Source organism: Anabrus simplex, chromosome 1 (assembly GCF_040414725.1).
Source record: "Anabrus simplex isolate iqAnaSimp1 chromosome 1, ASM4041472v1, whole genome shotgun sequence".
Lineage (NCBI taxonomy): Eukaryota > Metazoa > Arthropoda > Insecta > Orthoptera > Tettigoniidae > Anabrus > Anabrus simplex.
This window is the reverse complement of record NC_090265.1, coordinates 562,210,276-562,229,337: the sequence shown is the minus strand read 5'-3', so window position 1 is coordinate 562,229,337 and position 19,062 is coordinate 562,210,276. Positions and strand designations below refer to the sequence as shown.

The 19,062-nt window shown below is 37.4% G+C and overlaps 1 protein-coding gene across 1 annotated transcript in view; it reads left to right on the top strand.

The window, feature by feature from the left end:
• Positions 1-17,592, top strand: part of LOC136877570 (AT-rich interactive domain-containing protein 5B) — a 369,783-nt gene extending 352,191 nt beyond the window's left edge. Inside the window, exon 8 of the mRNA XM_067151759.2 lies at positions 10,602-17,592. Coding sequence (XP_067007860.2) covers positions 10,602-12,263 — 1,662 coding nt within the window. The 3' untranslated portion in view covers positions 12,264-17,592. The remainder of the gene's footprint in view (positions 1-10,601) is intronic.
• Positions 17,593-19,062: the final 1,470 nt, after the last annotated feature.

The following is a 19,062-nucleotide window of genomic DNA, read 5'->3' as shown; positions in this document are numbered from 1 at the left end:
ATGTAGCATCATACCTTTTAGTTTGTTGTTTACTTGAGGTTGTGGAAAATAAATCAAACCGTTGTGGCAACAGGAATTAAAATGTCCATTTACAATTTCCGGAGCAAAATGTCATGCTTGGCAGTGCATACAGATTTCATTTAACCCGATGAGTGTTATATCCACCTATAGACGGGCTGACGTGACCGGCCCGGCACTGCTACGCCCGTCTATAGACAGTGCCCAAGAACTTAAATTTCTTTTTGAGTTTTCCGGTTCATTCTCGAGTGCCAATTCAATCTCTGGCATGTTCATCCATTTGCTGGGCATTATGTAGAACTAATTGATCATGGCTTATAGCTTCAGGAAGTAACTTGCAGAGCTTTTTGTAGACATCTGTGGAGTTCATCTGTGTTGTAAACAAGCATGGCAGAACAACAAGCTAGTTGCTCTCGCAGCAATGTTATTTTGGATCAAAGAATCTTTCAATTATTAACCACAGTGGAAAGTGATAATGAAGATGATGATTTTAATGAATTGTTAAGTGATGTTAAAAGTGAGAATGATACAGAGAGTGCTGAAAATATTGTAAGTGAGAAACAGAGCTTTTGAAATGAAAGAAGAAAAACCCGGTGAGTTCAAAAGCTATTTCATCACTATTTTTGTGGTGGACGGATGACATTTCTCCACCAGACTTTCAAGGAACTGTGACAGACTGGGATCCAAGTAGTGTTTGATGACAACCCCCAAATCATTTATTTTTTAAAACTTTTTGTGCCAGTGGAGTTGTTGCAGCTGGTTGTTGATGAAACAAATTGGTATCACAAACAAATGGTGGAAAACATTGAGCTTTCACCACATTCCAGGTTTGGAAAGTATTTTAAAATATCAACTTGCATATACTTGTAAGGAGTTACATGTATTAGTTGCCTACATATTTTAGGAAATAATTATATTTTGGGCTCTTTACTTTGTATAACTTTTACTGTGTGTGTGGGCACAAAAAGTAATAGTATTGAACATAATTGTAGGATTTTTCATTTGCATTTATATTTATAAAGGATCAACATTTATAAACATTTTAAGCTAATCACCCCACTGATAAGTTAAACAGTGAGGCTTCTACAAATTTTTTACATACGAATGAAAAAACTCTGCACTGAGGTACCAAACAGTCAACTGGCAACTCAGCACTTAAAAGGTTAATAACCCTACACTGAATATAATTCAATGTAAGTTTCATAATAAGGACTTTTTGAAATAGAATATCCTGAGATGGATTTCTTTGTTTCTCGCTTATTAGAACCAACAGGGAGTAACAGCTAACATTTTGGTGATAACTTGATTCATTAGCTGCAGTCGCTTAAGTGTGGCCAGTATCCAGTATTCGGTAGATAGTGGGTTTGAACCCCACTGTCGGCAGCCCTGAAGATGGTTTTCCGTGGCTTTCCATTTTCATACCAGGCTGTACCTTAACTAAGACTATGGCCGCTTCCTTCCCACTCCTAGCCGTTTCCTCTCCCATCGTCGCCATAAGACCTATCTGTGTTGGTGTGACGTAAAGCAAAAAAAAAAAAGCTTGATTTCACAAAGCCATCTATCGGACTAACATAGAAAGATCTGCATGTACAACTTTCACAGGGCAGATTAGCAGAGGCAACTTTCATAGTACCATCTACCGGCGAATTAACTGAACTGCAATGACCTAAACATTGTATTATTCAAATAAATGACTTTATTACGCAAATAAAGGACATCATCATCACTGTCCCACTCCAGTCGCCTGGGTGTGGTTAACAAGCCTCTTCCACTCCCTTCTGTCCTTCCACCTTTCCTGCTCCATTACTTCCGCCACATCCAATCCAGCTTCTCTAATGTCCTTCCAAATCTGATCCATTCACCTTCTTCTCGGTCTTCCAACTGGTCTCTTTCCCTTAACTTCTCTTTCCAATTCCCTTCTTGCTACCTGTTCCTATCCTATTCTTTTTACATGTCCGAACCATCTCAGTCTCCCTTTCTGTATCTTCTGTATTAACAGTTCTATATTTAGCTCTTCTCTGATTTTAATATAAATAAAGTACTTATTGAAATATGAGGACTGTTTTTCTCTTTTTTTTAAGTTTCGTTTGTTCCTAAAAGTAAATTACGTAGTGGCCCGTGTTGTACATTGCGCCACTCCCTCGTTACAACTGCCACCAATGCTGGCTCCAATCCCTTAGTCGTCGCCAAGCTACGGGCGAGTAACTATGGCGGCTATGATTGATGCTCCCGCCAAATGTGAGTTGCGAAGTGTGATTCGTTTCCTTCAAGCTGGAGGAAGCAGTGCTGCTGAAATTCTTTGCAGGATGAGTGAAATGTACGTTGAACACTGTATGAGTGACAGTGCTGTGAGATAATGGTGTAGAAAATTTGCCGAAGGTCGAACAGACGTCCATGACGAAGGTGGTCAAGGACGCAAGTCGGTCGGTCGCTACTGCAAGTTTGGTTGACCGAGTTAACCAAGTGATCTGGGAGACATGGAGGTTTACGATTAGTGAACTTTCCACAAAATTTCTTGTCATTTCACGGTCTTAACAATAACAAAGGACGTCTACTGTGAGACCCTACGTCGCCTCTGGAGGGCAATACGAAACAAACGAAGAGGCATGCTTTCATCTGGCGTGGTTCTGATCCATGACAATGCACAACCGCATAGTGCAAATGTGACAAAAGAACTTCTCCAAAAGTTCAGGTGGGAAGTCTTTGACCACCCACCTTACAGTCCTGACCTAGCACCCAGTGACTATCACCTGTTTTGAGAAATGAAGGCGTGGTTAGGTGGACAACGCTTCGCTACCAACAAAGAGCTTCAAGATGCTGTAAGGACCTATCTGAGCTGACTGGCGGCAGACTTCTTTGCAGAAGGTGTAGGAAAGCTAGTTTCTCGTTACGATAAATGCCTCAAGCTTCATGGTGACTATGTAGAAAAATAAGTAAGAATGTACAAATCTTTTGGTAATGAAATCGTATGGTTATCTCAGTACGTCTATTATTTATGGCCTATTGGAACTTGAGGAAAAAAACAGCATTCGTAAATTATATTTTTCTAGTAATCCAAAGATGGAGACCTTTCTTTTGATGGTATTGCGGTTTTCTCACAATATTGTGTTACACGTTCAAATTATATACTGTATATAGAAGATATTTGGATGCGTCGTGGATTAAATCTCACTCCTTCAGACAAGAGGTACTCATGCTACTCCTACACTATATGGCTGGCCCACCCAGCATTTTTACTGTATATGAATAGTGGGTTTCTGAAGTGTTTGCTTAGTCAAATTAGTTTACTAAAATTCTTTTTTATTTTCAAAATTCAAACTTTCAGTAAACATCATAATATTTTGGTTATATAAATTTTGATAAAAACTAATTCAAATATTTTAATATAATAAATTAATTCTGAATACCAGACAACTGTAGCCTTGATTAATAACATTAACGGTTAATGATTCGTTCTGTTTATGCCTAGGTCCTGTAACATTTTTTGTTATGGATTAAGAAATACAAAGTAATACTGAGCTTGGAAATCCCTGTTAATGTGGATGACAACACCATAGAGATCTTTGCTGCTGGAGTTTGGTCAAATTGCTCAATTGCTCTTCATAATATTTATAAATTTTTTGTTGGATCTGATGGCCAAGTCATTTTGTGTTAAATCTTATAATTGCAGTGGTTGGGTGTTCTAAATTAATGCAGTGTGCATATTGAGGCCATGTTATTGAGTTTAGTTCTTAATATGCTTGAAAGTTGAGGACTTGGTTGAAGCCATTCTTAAACACCTCGTGATACAACAATAATAATTCTCAGCCGTCCTTAAATATCAGTTTAAAAGCTATGATTTTAAAATTTACGTGAGGAAGACTACTGATAAACAGAACAAAAACATCATCCATCTTAGAGGTTATAGGGATGTTAAAAGCAATGCAACAGTTGTTGAGATTGAATTACAAAATTCTTTGTATGATTTTAAACCCATCACATAATTATGTTCAGAATAACATATTCTCATAAATCATTCTTCTTGGTCATGAAGAAGGAGAGCAAAACTTGTGTGCCATTTGTACTATTATTGTGCGATTAAAACTATGAATCCCTTGTGATATTCAGCAGCATAGAATAAAACTTCTGTAGTTACCAACATTGAAGCCATCAAGTCGTTTGTCTAAAAGAGGTTTGTTTACACCAGTGAAGAATATTCTTACCTTAGTTATACTCAACTTTTTCTTTAATTATTGCTAAACGCTTACTTAAATGATACAGATTGTGAGAGCTCATTTAATCTGTGAAGTTTTTGACCAGTCTATACCAAAAAGTAATTCTGTTTATCAAATTATACAGCTGAAAGATGAATATCATCTATTGCATATAAGACACAGAAATACAATAATTCATTCTTACAAACACCAGGTGCACCTTTTCAGATCATAAGAGCAATTTCATTGAACATATATATATCACAAATGGAAAATTGCTTTGGTGTCTCATCATTCCGCTATTCATCTTAGTGGTAAAAATACCTAAAATTAAGTATACTTTATGACGTACGATGACCTGATGTAGATTAATTGCTTCGTCCATAGGGAAAGACCATACTTCAACGAAAATTACACCAGAGGCAAATGACGTCCATATTTAATGTGAAAAAATCAAGATTGGTGTAAGTACACTTCTATGTGACTAAATAAGCTCTAAGTTTTAACATCCCATATTCCATTGGAAGTTTATTCGCTGTTCTGGAGAAAACTTTCCTAAAAGTATTAAAGAAAATAGATAATTAAGCTATCCGTGGTTAACCAGAAGAGTTGCTATTGGATAATTTTTCAGAAAGTAGAATACAGAGCATTACTCTGTCTCTGAGTAGTATATAGCTCAGTCAAATTTATATTTAAACACTTGTAGAAATCAGATTTTAAAAATCTGAAAATATACCATTCTCTGGCTAAATATGCTTGTAGAATAGCAGAGTTAATTATCTCTTACATTTTTGTTGAAGAAATTACAAAATTAAATTAAAATTTAATAATCAGTTGTATTGTCTGCTGAATTTCATTGAGTAAAGAACTGGAGTGTACTTCTTTTTTAAAACTCTGCAACAAAGAATTTCTGGATAAAGATCAGGTATGCAAAAGTAGGTACATGAAATTTATTTTGTGTGTGTTTTTTTAACCCTATATCCATGTGAAGCTTTAACTTCAAAGAACCAGTTGCAGTCACATAAGAAATTTGAGTTCAGTGCATTGTTATAGTGTTTAATGTTCATTGTTACCATTTTGTAAATAGTATTTTGTGTGGAAGTGATCGACTGTTGAATTGTCACCTTTTGGTTTGTATTCTATTTTAATATATTTGTACCTCATTTGTCATGGATATGTCAACTACTAGTGTTTATTCAGCAAGTTGTCATCCTTCCTTGTTCAGCAGGCAGAAATGGTGAGTCACAGTCATAATATTTTTCTTCTTGCAGCTATTCTCAGTCCAGTGTCATTAAATAAGTCTACTAAATGGTTTAATTTCTTACAACTTGTTTGGATTTGAAGGTGAAGCTGAATATAGAGTCCATCAAATATGTAAATATTCAACGGTTACTAGATATTAATGATACTAGCATGAGGAGAGCTTTAACACATTACAGTCTGGAATTTGAAATCTGTACCAATCACTCTAGTCTGGGGTTTAGTTCTATCAAACTTTTTTCTTTGCTATCATTGAAGGAATTTTGAGCTTGTTTTTTGAATTAGACTGGGATGACTTCTACATTTTTTAAATTTTAAATAATGACAACGTTTTTCATAAAATAGAAAAGTCAGCTGCAAAGTGTTATGCATATTTTTGTTACCAAAACAGAAACAAAATTTGCAGGTTAAACGGGACAGAACATATAATTTTTTTATGACAAACGACTATCATCACATAAATTGTCCAAAATAACACATGAATCTAGCTACAGCACACAGCTATGTTTGGCAAGCGATGTCAAAAGATAATCTTCTATGGAAGAAATGCTTGAAAAATATCACACGTCATTCATTACCTTAGCAGAAGTGCCATCTAGTGACTTATAACTAACTGAAGTTTCATGGAATATTATACAACACCCTTAGCATCTGCACATTTCATTCCTGATTTTTAATATCCTGCCAAAGCCGAAGCGTTGCTCGCAGTGTGACCAGAATGCAATTTCTACTGCTGCGGGCTATGCTTGTGCTTTGACTGGAATGTGTTAAATATTATATGCATCAGTTTATGAAAATTAGGTAAGTTGCTTGTCAAACTTAATTGTATTAGTATATCACAACTTAATTCTTAGTCTTCTCTCCTTGAGCTGCAATTGAAGGTATTTGGATTCTGCTGATATCCATTCTCAATATGTATTCATGCCTCTAGGAAATAAATAAAGTTGTGTGATAGTCTGCAGACATCATCAGCCTGTTTCTATAAGCTGCCAGAATTCTGGTCCTATCATTCTTTGTCATTGTTGATAAATTCTCTCAGAGACTAGTAGTGATTTGAACCGAAACATGCCTCAAGTCTATCTCAAATGGGAAGTGTTCTGGCCTTGAGATCTACTCAGAATTTTTGTTGTCGAGTTATTCCATCCATAATTATAATAAGGGAAGGTAATAACAAATTCCAAGAGTAATTATACCACAGGAGCCACTCTTTTTGTTTTTTCATGCAGTAAAGAACACTCCCAAGGATAGGAAAAATTATGTTCGAAAGGGTCCCCATCCAATGGGAGAAAATAGAAATTGACGTTAAGCATTTTGCAAAGTTAGGATGGACTGAAGGTCCAAACAGAAAAGGGGAGAAAGCTCAAGATATTAACTGTGGGAAACACATATCTAAAGAAAAAGAATTTATCCTAGCAAAAGATACACAATCATTGGTGAAGAAAATATAATTACAGTATGAGGATGGAGCGAATTGCCTGCACAGTTCAATAGTTAACAAGCCGTTGCACAGCAGCTTAATCAACGTGTCTGTGCAAAAGACAAGATAGCCAAGCTGCCATCACATGCTTTCCTAGTTGTGATATCTTGGACACATAAAGTCACAGAACCCCACATTTGGAAGATTAAAAAATTCACAAACAGATAATTAAGGCTAACACCTTCAAGGAAAAACAGCAGAGAGAATGTCAAAGCATAGTTAATAAGAGAAATGATCCCTTACAGTTTTTTCACAAAAGAAGATAAAAGTCTTCTGAAAATAACACACAGTTTCACAGGATTTGCCGGCTAGCAAATCCTTCTGTTCAGCAAGCTATCCCTGTGTACATTAAAAGGGAGTTTTTCCTTCAGAAATTGATTCAAAATAGGAAGTTCATAGTAGCTAGGCAGGATGCCAATAACCAAGTCCTTTAAGAAAGGAAAATTCCTTTCGAGGACAAAGTCCTACTTGAATGCTCCTGCTGATGGTGATGCGGTTCCTCAGTCCATAAAAGCACAAAGTAGAGAACGAGGTACAAAGTATGAAAATCATGTTATATACCATGGTCGTGTAACACAGTATGGGGCGCGACACACGAGGGAACCAATCCCAACAGTCTACATCACCGTGAGATCGAGAACAAACAAGAGCTGATTGTTGTAATAAAACACATGACAAAAGTTTCAAGATAGTTCTGAAGGCAAAAAGTTAGCTTGTCCACAGTGCGAGGCTTGGTTGTAATGTAGGATAGCACTTGAGATATATGCATTTCGTGCTTAGACCACACGTAGGATGGAGATCATAAATATCAATTCCACTGTTGAAGCTGGAACATTGATCCCAATTACATGGAGTTGGCGGAAGCAAAGGTTAGTAGCTGGGGAACGTATTACGGATTTAAACATTCAGAAAAGTGTAGATAGATTGAAAAACTGTTTTAACAGTTATTATTAAGTTATCTTACCCAACAAATTTGGCAAATACTATTTTTGTAATCGAAACAGACTTTCAACATATTAGGTCGTGTTACGTACATGTAGTACGAGTTGAAGAGATGTTAAGTACAGAACAAAAATGGCCAGCCGGACACCAGTGGGATCCGAACCCACAACCAAGCTATAATTATATAATTATAATTATATGGGGGAGATCCAAGAAATAAGGTATTGAGCCCCCTAGTTGGGTAAATTTACACTAATCCTGCCTATACATAACCCTCAAAGTTGACTAAGCATTTGACAAAGACAAGTAGCCCAGCCAAGTAGCCATGGTTGTTAAAGCATCAAGTCTCTGTGGTCTGACATTGTGGTTAGTCAGTCAGAGTCCTTTTGGTGGAAATAGTTTTCAACATTGGAATAAAAAAGTAAATTAGTGTTCTTGTCCCGAGTTGGTGCAGCTCTTTTCAGGTACACCCCCAGTGGAGGTGAGCTGCATGTACAATTTTGTCCACATACCAATTCTCCCACCAATCTTAAATTATGACAGTATCAGGAATCGAACCCAGACCTCTGAAGATGACAGCTAATAGTGTTAACCATTACACTTGGGAGGCAGAATGTTGACTGGGTAGAAACGTAGGTGTTTACAAAATTTCTGTTCACTAGATTGCATTCCAAAAGCCTGGATTCAATTCAAAACCTCTCCGCCCTGCTCATATGATGTGAGGGCATATGGCACTGTTAATGGTGATTAATCTGTCTGATGGGGATGTTAAACCTTCAGCAGACATCTTGTAATTATTCAAGAGGAATAGTTCATATGTCAGCACCAGATTTCACATATCATTATTATCATTATGTCACACTCAAGTGTGCAGGTCACCCATGGGAGTCAAATAGAAAGACCTGCACCAGGTGAGCCGAATATGTTCTCAGACACTCCCAGCACTAAAGGCCATATTGTAAGTAAATAAATAAATAAATAAATGAACATGCACAGCCTGTCTCCTGTCATTCGACTAGGTTAGGAATGTTATGAATGAAGCCCCCATCTAGCGACAAGAGTAGGAATTGTACTAGGCTGCCGAAGTCTGTTGCACTCCTTCGTGAATGAATGATTAATGACTGCCAGATGAAATAAAATGATATTGGAGAGTGTTGCTGGAATGAAAGATGACAGGGAAAACCAGAGTACCCGGAGAAAAACCTGTCCAACACAAATCTCACATGGAGTGACTGGGATTTGAACCACGGAACCCAGCGGTGAGAGGCTAGTGCACTGCTGCCTGAGCCACAAATGCTTACAAATAAATAAATAAATAAATAAATAAATAAATAAATAAATAAGACAAGTCAGTCAAGGTCTAGGTACCTCGTGTCAGGAAATCATGGCTCACTGCACTTCCTTGTTGGTTTCTAGATGCTTCTAATGGTTCATAAAGATAGATATCAGTCCCATTGGTAGCATTGTAGCATGTGTGGTTGGCTGAATGCAGTCTGGTGTCATCACACACTGATCCTTCTTTTTTGCAACAACTTTATTTTCTGTTACTTTTTTTGTGGGGGGGGTGTAATGCAGTATTGTTACCAGGAAGACCCAGAAATTGGATCACACAGTGCATTTCAGCATGGAGCTTTCACACCAGTGTCAACTTTAAAAGTACCAGTTAATCAATCGATGCTGAATAGTTGTAGAAAAGACGCTAAGTGCACAGGATTATTATTATTAGAATTTTTGTTCTTTTACATTCTCTCCAGACTTCCTCTGCCATCTACTGCAATCTAATAAAGCATCAGAAAAAATTACAGGACCTGTAGTATTTCTAAAAGTTTTAAGCCAGCAGATATCCAAGTCTAGTGATGATGAAGGAATTGTCCTGCCCTTTGAAGAAGATAGGTATCAGCTAAAGAAAAGAGTCATAAATGATAGGAAAATGGGACATACTTGGGGACTTGAAAATCTAATACTGTACTGTTTGAGTAGGAAGAAAAGAGTTATCCAGAGAAATTTGGTTAGGAAGGATGAACAAAAAGAGTTGTAAGCTGTCACTTTCTCCCTCTTGTTTTGACCAGTAGAGTAAGTTGTTAAATAGGAATTAGTTTAAAATACTGGGGGAAAAAAAGGAATTAAAAAAACCCATGGTGCTACAACCTTGATGTGCCGTAGCCTACCAGGTAATCCTGCTTAGCCCAAACGCCTGTATATTATGAGACGATATGCGACAAACGCTCTTAGTCGTTATTTGTGGCTTTCTAGACCACAGCCCTATCACATTATCACATAGCTCCTCAGTTGTTCTCACATAGGCTGAGTAGACCTTGAACCAGTCCTCATATCCAAGGAAATATCCCTGGCCTGGCCAGGAATCAACCCTGGGGCCTTTGGGCAAGTGGCAGGCGCACTAGCCCAAGAATGTGGAGCCGGCTTAAAATACTGTTTAAGAGATAAATATAATTGTGCAAGGGACAGCTTTTAAATTTTTATTCTTGGAAATTAGTGTGTTAATTAGTAGAAATGTAAGAATACAGCATTTAATTACTAGTAAATATCTTCTGTTCCTTTACTAGTGAATATGTTCTATTCCTTTCACTTTTTGTTGAAACAAGCACTGCCATTTTGACCTAATCTTTATGTTCTACCCATTCAGCCATGACTTTCACTTGTTCTGCACAATTTTTCCAGTTTGACTATGTATGTCTTTTCTTTATTTCTAGGAGACTGCCAGTGCAGACATGTCCAAAGAGAAGACTGCTGATCCAGAAAGCAAATCATCTCTACGAAGTGTGAGAGCAAAGTCTGATAAGTCGCAGGAATTAACGAGTGCTGCTCCTGCAACGCCAGGCAAGGAGAACATTCCTGTATCCAACGTAACTGAAGAGAAGGTAGAAATCAAAGCAGAACCCAGCAGTTTAAGTGTTAGTAAGCAAAATGTTAGTAAAGACAAAACTGCTCCAGAGGTAATTGACCTTGCAGAGGACTCACCTGTCAAGATTGGGAAAACAACTGTACCAGCTGTGAAGAAACGTAAGTTGGACATCCTAAAAGAAGGAGGCTTAGAAGTAACTGCTATCACTTCCCCCCCTGCTGTCGCTGAGAGACGGCAGTCTGTGATTCAGCATGCTGCTCCTATTCAAGCTTCAGATAGCCAGGTGTCTATAACTGTAACTCCTGATGTGAGTCACATCCTTGGTTCTCCAGCTACAGATTTAGCATCGACACCTTCACCGAGTTTATCATACGATTCTCCAACCCAGCAGCAAACTGTGAACAGTGGTCAAGATTATAATAAAGCTATCACCATATACACTAGTCCTGAGGCCCGGTCGCGACCCTCGAGTAGAAGTGGTGGGTGGACTCCTCCCCGTGTTGTTCAGTCTAGTTCCATGTATGCTCGTTCAGAAACTACTGTGTATGGTAATCCTAAAGAAAACATTGATGCTTCACGTCAGCTTCAGCCACTTGGTCATCCCAAACCTACAGCCTTGTTTCGAGATGAGGTTCTTGACTTGCGGGTTAAGTGTGTTCAGAAACCTGTCGTAACACTGAGTCGAGTGACAAACAATACGCCAGTCCAAGGACCTTCAAGGAATACACCTAGGACATTACCAAAACCAAGTAATAGTAATACTTCGTTTCCTACTGTTGGTGGTCGAACTGTGATAGGCACATTAGGTTCAAATCTTGAAATTACTGTGGTAGACGTGCCCAAGACTGCAGCCAACTCATCACATCGAAACCATCAGCTACCTCAGTCATCACATCATCATCTTTTGAAACATTCACAAATGCAGCAAAAATCATCATCCTCATTATCCAACAAACTAACTTCGAATCGTTTGCCAGGTAAAAATGAAAATGGAAAATATCACTATTCGTATAACAATCAGCCAATTCACCGTAATAACACAGCTGCTACAAATGGTAGTAATTCACCGTTGGTCATTCCAAGTCCCTATCCAACATCATCTTCAAATGGTCGCAGTGGAACCAGATTACAACAGCTGCCTAGTACCAGTGTCCCACCATTTCTTCCTGGAGGCAATTCTTCACTTTTTCCTGGATATTTACCTCCCACAGCCAGTGGTAATGGTGCTAAACCACCATTCTTGCCAATCCTTGACCCACTGTACTATGCCTCATTATATAATTCCCATGTGTACCCGCCTGCTCTCTCTGCTCCAGGGTTTGTCCCACCACCTATGTTTGGTCCCTCTCCTGAACAACTCCAGCTCTACAAGGATTTGATGAACCAGCATCATAGCAACATGCGCTTTCCACAGCAAAATAATTCAGTCAACAACTACCTAGGTCTGCCACGTGACGGCTCCACTTCGATAACTCCAGTCAATCATTCGGCAAATCCCACACCTAAGTGACGCAAATAAGTGTCCTAGCCTCTATAAAAATTGAGAAGAAAAAAGTGCAAAATCGGTATAATTATATTACATGTGCCATACAGTATTTACACCTTCCCCTTTCCTATCTTCTGTTTCTTGTAAGAAGTGTTACCAGCGTGTATAAGATGAAGATAACTATCAATGTTGAATATTTTTTGTAAATATAATCCATAGATGTTCTTCATTTATTTCTCTGTTTTATGAATGTTGAAGAAGAATTTTACCATTATTAAAGAAAACACAAAATAATAATAAAAAAGAAAGCTTTCGTACAAATGTTATGTACATTAATGTATAAATGTATACTACTATATACAGCCCCATTCCACACTAAATGTTAAGTGTGCGATTGGCTGTTGTTCTAATGAGATACTGTTTAAATGTTGTGAAATTTACAATGTATAAAATTGCTTTTTAAATGAATATTGTGTGAAAAGGAAGATATTTCCAGCTTTTTCTTCATTTATGAATGGTCACCGAAAGAATAGCCACTCATATGAAGTTGAGTGTAATTTTTTATAAAGCAAATAAGGTTACACCTTCCTGTAGGGGATCTAGTAACCATATATTGGTATGTTGAAGAGTATGAACATAGGAATGATAGTGTCTGTAGTCCAGTGCCTTGAGACTAATCACGGATTGGTCTAGAATGAGAATTTTGCTACAGACATCATGTTTGTGGTAGCTTTAAAGAAAGATGTAGTTGAGAAGGCACAAACAAACTATTGCATAATTTTTATGTTAATTGGGCATTTTTATTTTGTTTCTTTTTTAAAAATATTTTTTAATATTTTAATAGCTAAGTTGATTAAATGCCAAAGAGCGATATTTTGTGATTTTCTTTGATGTTGTTTGATGTTTTTCCATGTTTTAGAATCATATTTTAGATTAACTTTATGTGCCAGTGACTGTCAGCTAAACAATGGTAGGTAGTTTCATAGAGATGGCTGACTATAGAAAGTTAGATTCAGTAGCTTGGCAAAGGAAAACTTGTTTGTATGTCATACCATTAAGGAAAGTTGTAGTAGGTTCGTTCTTGAATTCAGGAGAAGAGTGAACTATATTAGTCTGTTGGATTGACTATGCTAATGGTTTAAAATTCTTTAATATACTGTAGATGATAGGAAGAAATAGTTGTGAAACTCATCAAAGCTCTGTACTAATGAAGAGAGATCATTTTTCAATCACTGAGAAAGGAAAATTGACTCTCTGAAATGTTGAATTGACAGAATTGCATATCAAAGAGAAGAGGAATGTTATTTCAAAACCATCATCATCATTCTCGACCTCAATTCTCCATTCCAGCAAGCCAGGTGTAAGTTACATAATATTATATAATTATAATCTTACAGGTAACAATAAAAATGTTTCTTGTACAAACTACTTTATAAATCAAGGAGACACTGGCCAGATGGTGATGATAGTTCGAATTATGATTTAAGAAATTTTAAATTGCTTACCAATCAGGGATGACTTGAACATTTTAAAAGAATCTCTTAAAACATTTTGATACATTTTGAATTGACGTTTTAGCTATTATTTTAGTTCATTTATGTATATTTATACTACTCGGTTTGTTTATAAAACTACAAGTGATAGTGACCAAACGTAGATGCAATTTTTCATTTTGGAGACTTCGATGTCTATATCAGTAATGCATAATACAGGATGATTGATATAAACTAGGTGGTTTTCAAAACAACCCCATTTCTGTCTGGAAACTGATAGGAAGATGCAACTTTATTCAAAATACGAAGAAACAGTGGGATATTCACTTACCATCACGGCAGATGTTGGAAATGCCCTCCATCTTCCTGTGTAGGTTCAATACTGGCTCTGTCCAGTAGTATTTGAAGGTACTAAAAAACTTCAGCATTGTGTCGATAGATTTACTGACACGTAAAAGAACTCGTATGGGACTAAATTCCAGCACTTCAGCATCTCCAAAAACCGTTAAAGTAGTTAGTGGGATGTAAAGCAAATATGAGGTAACATTATTATTTAATATTCCTCTTCCTGCAGACACCGATGTATCCTTTGCTACATGCTTCTAGCAGTTTGCTGTAACATTTCCTTGTCTTTGATTTCAGTCTTGATGTTGGTCTTCAAATCTTAATTGTTTGTGGTCAGTTTCAGTACCTTATATCCTTTAGATAACCGGACAGGAAATAAGTGTGGTGACCTTGGCAGCCTTAAATTCTTAGAGATACCTTGTCCTCAAAGAAGTTGCTGATCAGATCGAGAGACAAGAAGTTACTTTACATCTCACAGACACAGGTAGATCTTACAGCGACGATGGCCTAGGAGTGGGAAGGAACTGGCCAGCATTTGCCTGATGTGGAAATGGAAAACCATCTTCAGGGCTGCCGACAGTTGACGTGTGCCAAGTGGCGCCCTTGCTGAATAACCTTGAGTCGGCTCAATGACGCCTAATTGCTCGACAAATTTGAGGAAAATCTCTTGTACCAGTCTGTGTTCATCGTATCCAAGAGACTGCACACCAGACTCCGACCTCCTGTGGGTGTAGGGGTCTTTCATGAATTTTTTTGGCTGTTATTCTTGGCGTTCAAGCCTGGGGTTGCCATCTCGCCACCATATAGCTCCTGAATAGTAATTACATAGGCTGCATGCTCAAACCAGCCTTCAAGATTCAAGTAAAAATCCCACCGGGCGACTTTGCCGTGCATTCAGGGGCGCAGCTGTGAGCTTGCATCCGGGAGATAGTGGATTCGAACCCCACTGTCGGCAGCCCTGAAGATGGTTTTCCGTGATGTCCCATTTTCAAACCAGGCAAATGCTGGGGATGTACCTTAATTATGCCCACGGCCACTTCCTTCCCATTCCTAGGCCTTTCCTGTCCCACCGTCGCCATAAGACCTATCTGTGTCGGTGCGACGTAAAGCAAAAAAATAGCAAGTAAAAATCTCTCATCTGGCTGGGAATAGAACCCAGGACTTCCAGGTAAGAGGCAGGCATGCTACCACTAACACCACAGGACTGGCAAAGAATTAAAAACTGAAAAAAACTTTAAAATATTGTGTTTCAGTATTTCCGAATTTGAATTATGTCATAAGACAGTGTTAAAATAGCTCACTGTTGAAGTGAACAACAAAGACTTTATCATTTTCCATCACAAGAAGTAGTCTTGAAATTTCATCATTGCCATGCGTCACTGATGCTCAAATTCTTCATTTCACCAACAACTTCGTGCCGTTCTGAAACTTTGGTTACCGGGCGAGTTGGCCGTGCAGTTAGGGGCGCGCAGCTGTGAGCTTGCATCTGGGAGATAGTGGGTTCGAATCCCACTGTCGGCAGCCCTGAAGATGGTTTTCCTTGGTTTCCCATTTTCACGCCAGGCAAATGCTGGGGCTGTATCTTAATTAAGGCCATGGCCCCTTCTTTCCAACTCATAGGCCTTTCCTATCTCATCGTTGCCATAAGACCTATCTGTGTCGGTGGGACGTAAAGCCACTAGCAAAAGAAAAAAAAAAAAGGAACTTTGGTTACTTTACACATAGTGTAAGTCCATCATTTTTTAAATTTGTTTAATAGCTTCTACTTGGGGGCTCTTGATTGAATGACTTCTTTTTTTAGTGCCATGCACCTCATTAATTTTTTCATTCAGCAAATTGGTTGATATGAAGGAATATCAAATCGAAGTAAACCTTTGCCTAAATCTACATAATATTCAGAACTTTTTTTAAATGGTGTATGTGAAGAGGAAGTTGCTTCGCCTAAAAGAACTTATCTGGAGGTTGCACATGAAGTGGTCATTCTGTGTTTACTACGTACTAAATGCTGCAAGACATGAGATCTTGACATTTTTGACAGAAGAGATTTTTTCGATCACTGTTAAAAATGCCATTTATTATCACCAGTCACTTCACTTATGTACCAGTACTGTGTAAGTGGTTCGAGTTAAACAAGGCAATGACAATAACTGAAGAACGTTAGATTCAAATGTCTCGTTTCAATTTTACAATTGGCTTTATGTTGCATCGACATGGATAGGTCTTATGGTGATGATGGAGAGGAAGTGGCTGTGGCCTTAATTAAGGTACAGCCCCAGAGTTTACCTGGTGTGAAAATGGGAAACCACAGGAAACTGGGGTTCGAACCCACTGTCCTTCGAGTGCATGCTCGCAGCTGCGCCCCTACCCAAACGGCCAACTTGCTTGGTGCCTCATTATATAGTAAGGGATTAGACTTTAACTGACCCAGCACATGTAGTCGGGCTCATAATGCAGTTTACTGTATTTAAGAAAAAAATCGTTCACATTGTAGTTTCATTAATGTGTACAGTATTTGAAATTTAATTTTGGATTGAATTTAAAAATTAGAATTAAAAAATATTTATACATTTATTGCAGAATAATTGATAATATATATTTATAGCAGAATTATTGAAGGTATATTTATTTACATTATATCTCTTGCCTACTCATTAGAATTATCAGGTAGTGTGAAGATTTTGATTTTGATATTTGATTCTGTTACAAACATTATGTAACTTTGTTTCTGTTAAGACTGTGTGATTTTGTGTTAATTAGTTGGAAATTATCTCAAAAATAATAAATGTCAAATTGAATACTATGGTATTTGTCCAAACAGGCTTTTATTAACTGTATGCAAAAAAATTGATTAGAAATAAAAGAAAATGAATGATTGAGACATGAATGGAAATTATGCTCTCCTTTGCCATGTTGCTGTAACTTACTCCTAATCATATGAAAGTGTTGATCATGAGTTGTATTTTATGAGATTTTTATTTTCAAGTTTCTTATTAGGTAAATGCAGTGGCAGCTTGTTTTGAGTAGCGACGGGAATTCTTGACACAGTAACTTTATTTTTAGTGTGGTATAATTATCATTGCTGATTTCCGTAGGGTTGCTTCATATAGTAATGTATATTCATGTTACATGTTCATGAAAGGCACATCTGGAATGCTGGTTTATAGACAATACTTGGTCCTATATTTTGCTGCAGGAGTAAATTGATTCCTGAGGGGGTTAAAAACTTGTTATAGATAGGAAAGGCAAATTGAAAAGTCCATACAGTTGTTGGTAGTACATATTTTGATAATACATGGTGAGGTGGAGCTGATGAATTGGCTGGAAATATTCTTCTAGATTATCCAGTTCTGTCAGTTTAACCTGAAGGACCACAACTTTAATTGAATATGCAGCTTTGCTGCCTGACATTTTGATTTTGTGGAATCTAATGCAGAATCAACAATCACTTGGTGGCTTATATATGAGATTAACTCAGAGAAGTTTTTCATTCTTTCTTTTCTTTATTCAGTTCTGTGATTTTGACGATAGATAATTTTATGATAATATTATGTATAATGTTATGCAGGTCATTGAAATCTGGGCCTCACATAACATTAATATGATTTAAAATATCAGTTATGATCCAAATATATGGTTAGAATTTCATTGTGGGATAACATAGCTTTCTGAATAGACGCTGTGGTTATATTTTGATGTGGAACTGTGATCTCTCAGTCATATTTCTGTGTGAAGTTTTCAGTATAATATCTAAAAGGTATGTGGGAAGAACTAATCTTAACAGAAGCAGCTGCAAACAGTACATTGCTACTTTTTAAAAATATAATTATCTTACTGATCTACATTGCTACTTCGTTTAAATGTCAAATCTCTTACTGATCCCAGTGGTCACAATGAGCGAAGATACAAAAGGAATGATTCTTACATTGGACTGAAACCTGAAAGCTTCAATAAGAGGAGAGATAATACATTCTACTGCCATAAGTACATGAGTGTAAATTCAAATTATTTCAAAAAAGTGACCCCTTGTTGTTTATCCCATGGAAGTTGAAGTAAAAAGACGAATCCAGAGAGTAGAACTTCACAATTTTTCCAACAACTCATTTCAGCTGGTGTTCAAACAGTCCTTCCTGGAATAAACTTTGTTGTGATCATGTAATTACCTATGTATAAGGAAATATCTCCTAGTAATTTGCTCTCTTTCTGACACACTCCCTGGATTTACATTTACATTGTCCCACTGTTCTTGAAAGAATGAATTTGAACCCTCTTTTCTTGGTGTACCATCCTTGGTTTTAACATATATGCAATAACTGAGTACAATCAATGCTGTAGGGAGGTAGTACAATGCAGCGTATTTAATGCCAGGTATATTCCTCCTCTATCTGCTAATTTTTTTTTTTCTTCTATTTTGTTTTACGTCGCACCGACACAGATGTGTCTTATGGTGACGATGGGAGAGGAAAGGCCTAGGAAGTGGAAGGAAGCGACCGTGGCCTTAATTAAGGTACAGCCCCGGCATTTGCCTGGTGTGAAAATGGGAAACCACGGAAAACCATCTTCAGGGTTGCCGACAGTGGGGCTCAAACCCACTATCTCCCGATTACTGGATACTGACCGCACTTAAGCGACTGCAGCTATTGAGCTCGGTTCTATCTGCTTAGGATAGTATCTGGAGCTATATCAGAAGTACAGAAAAACCATTTTACATCCTATAGCAATTTCTCAAATCAGTTGAGCTTAGTCTTGCTTAGAAAATAATTTTCCCAGTGTTTCACTGTAATGTATTCACAGCTAGTTAAATTAGACTAGATTCAGTGGCATCTTCAAGTTTCCATCCATAGTGAAGAGAAATTATCCTCGTAGAACATTTATTAACTCTGATGAAATTTATCTGTCCTGAAAGAAAGAAATTCAGTTTTAAATCCACATGGGCAGTAATATTTTTCAGTTCTTATTCGTTAAGTAATTTCTTCCCTTGATTACAA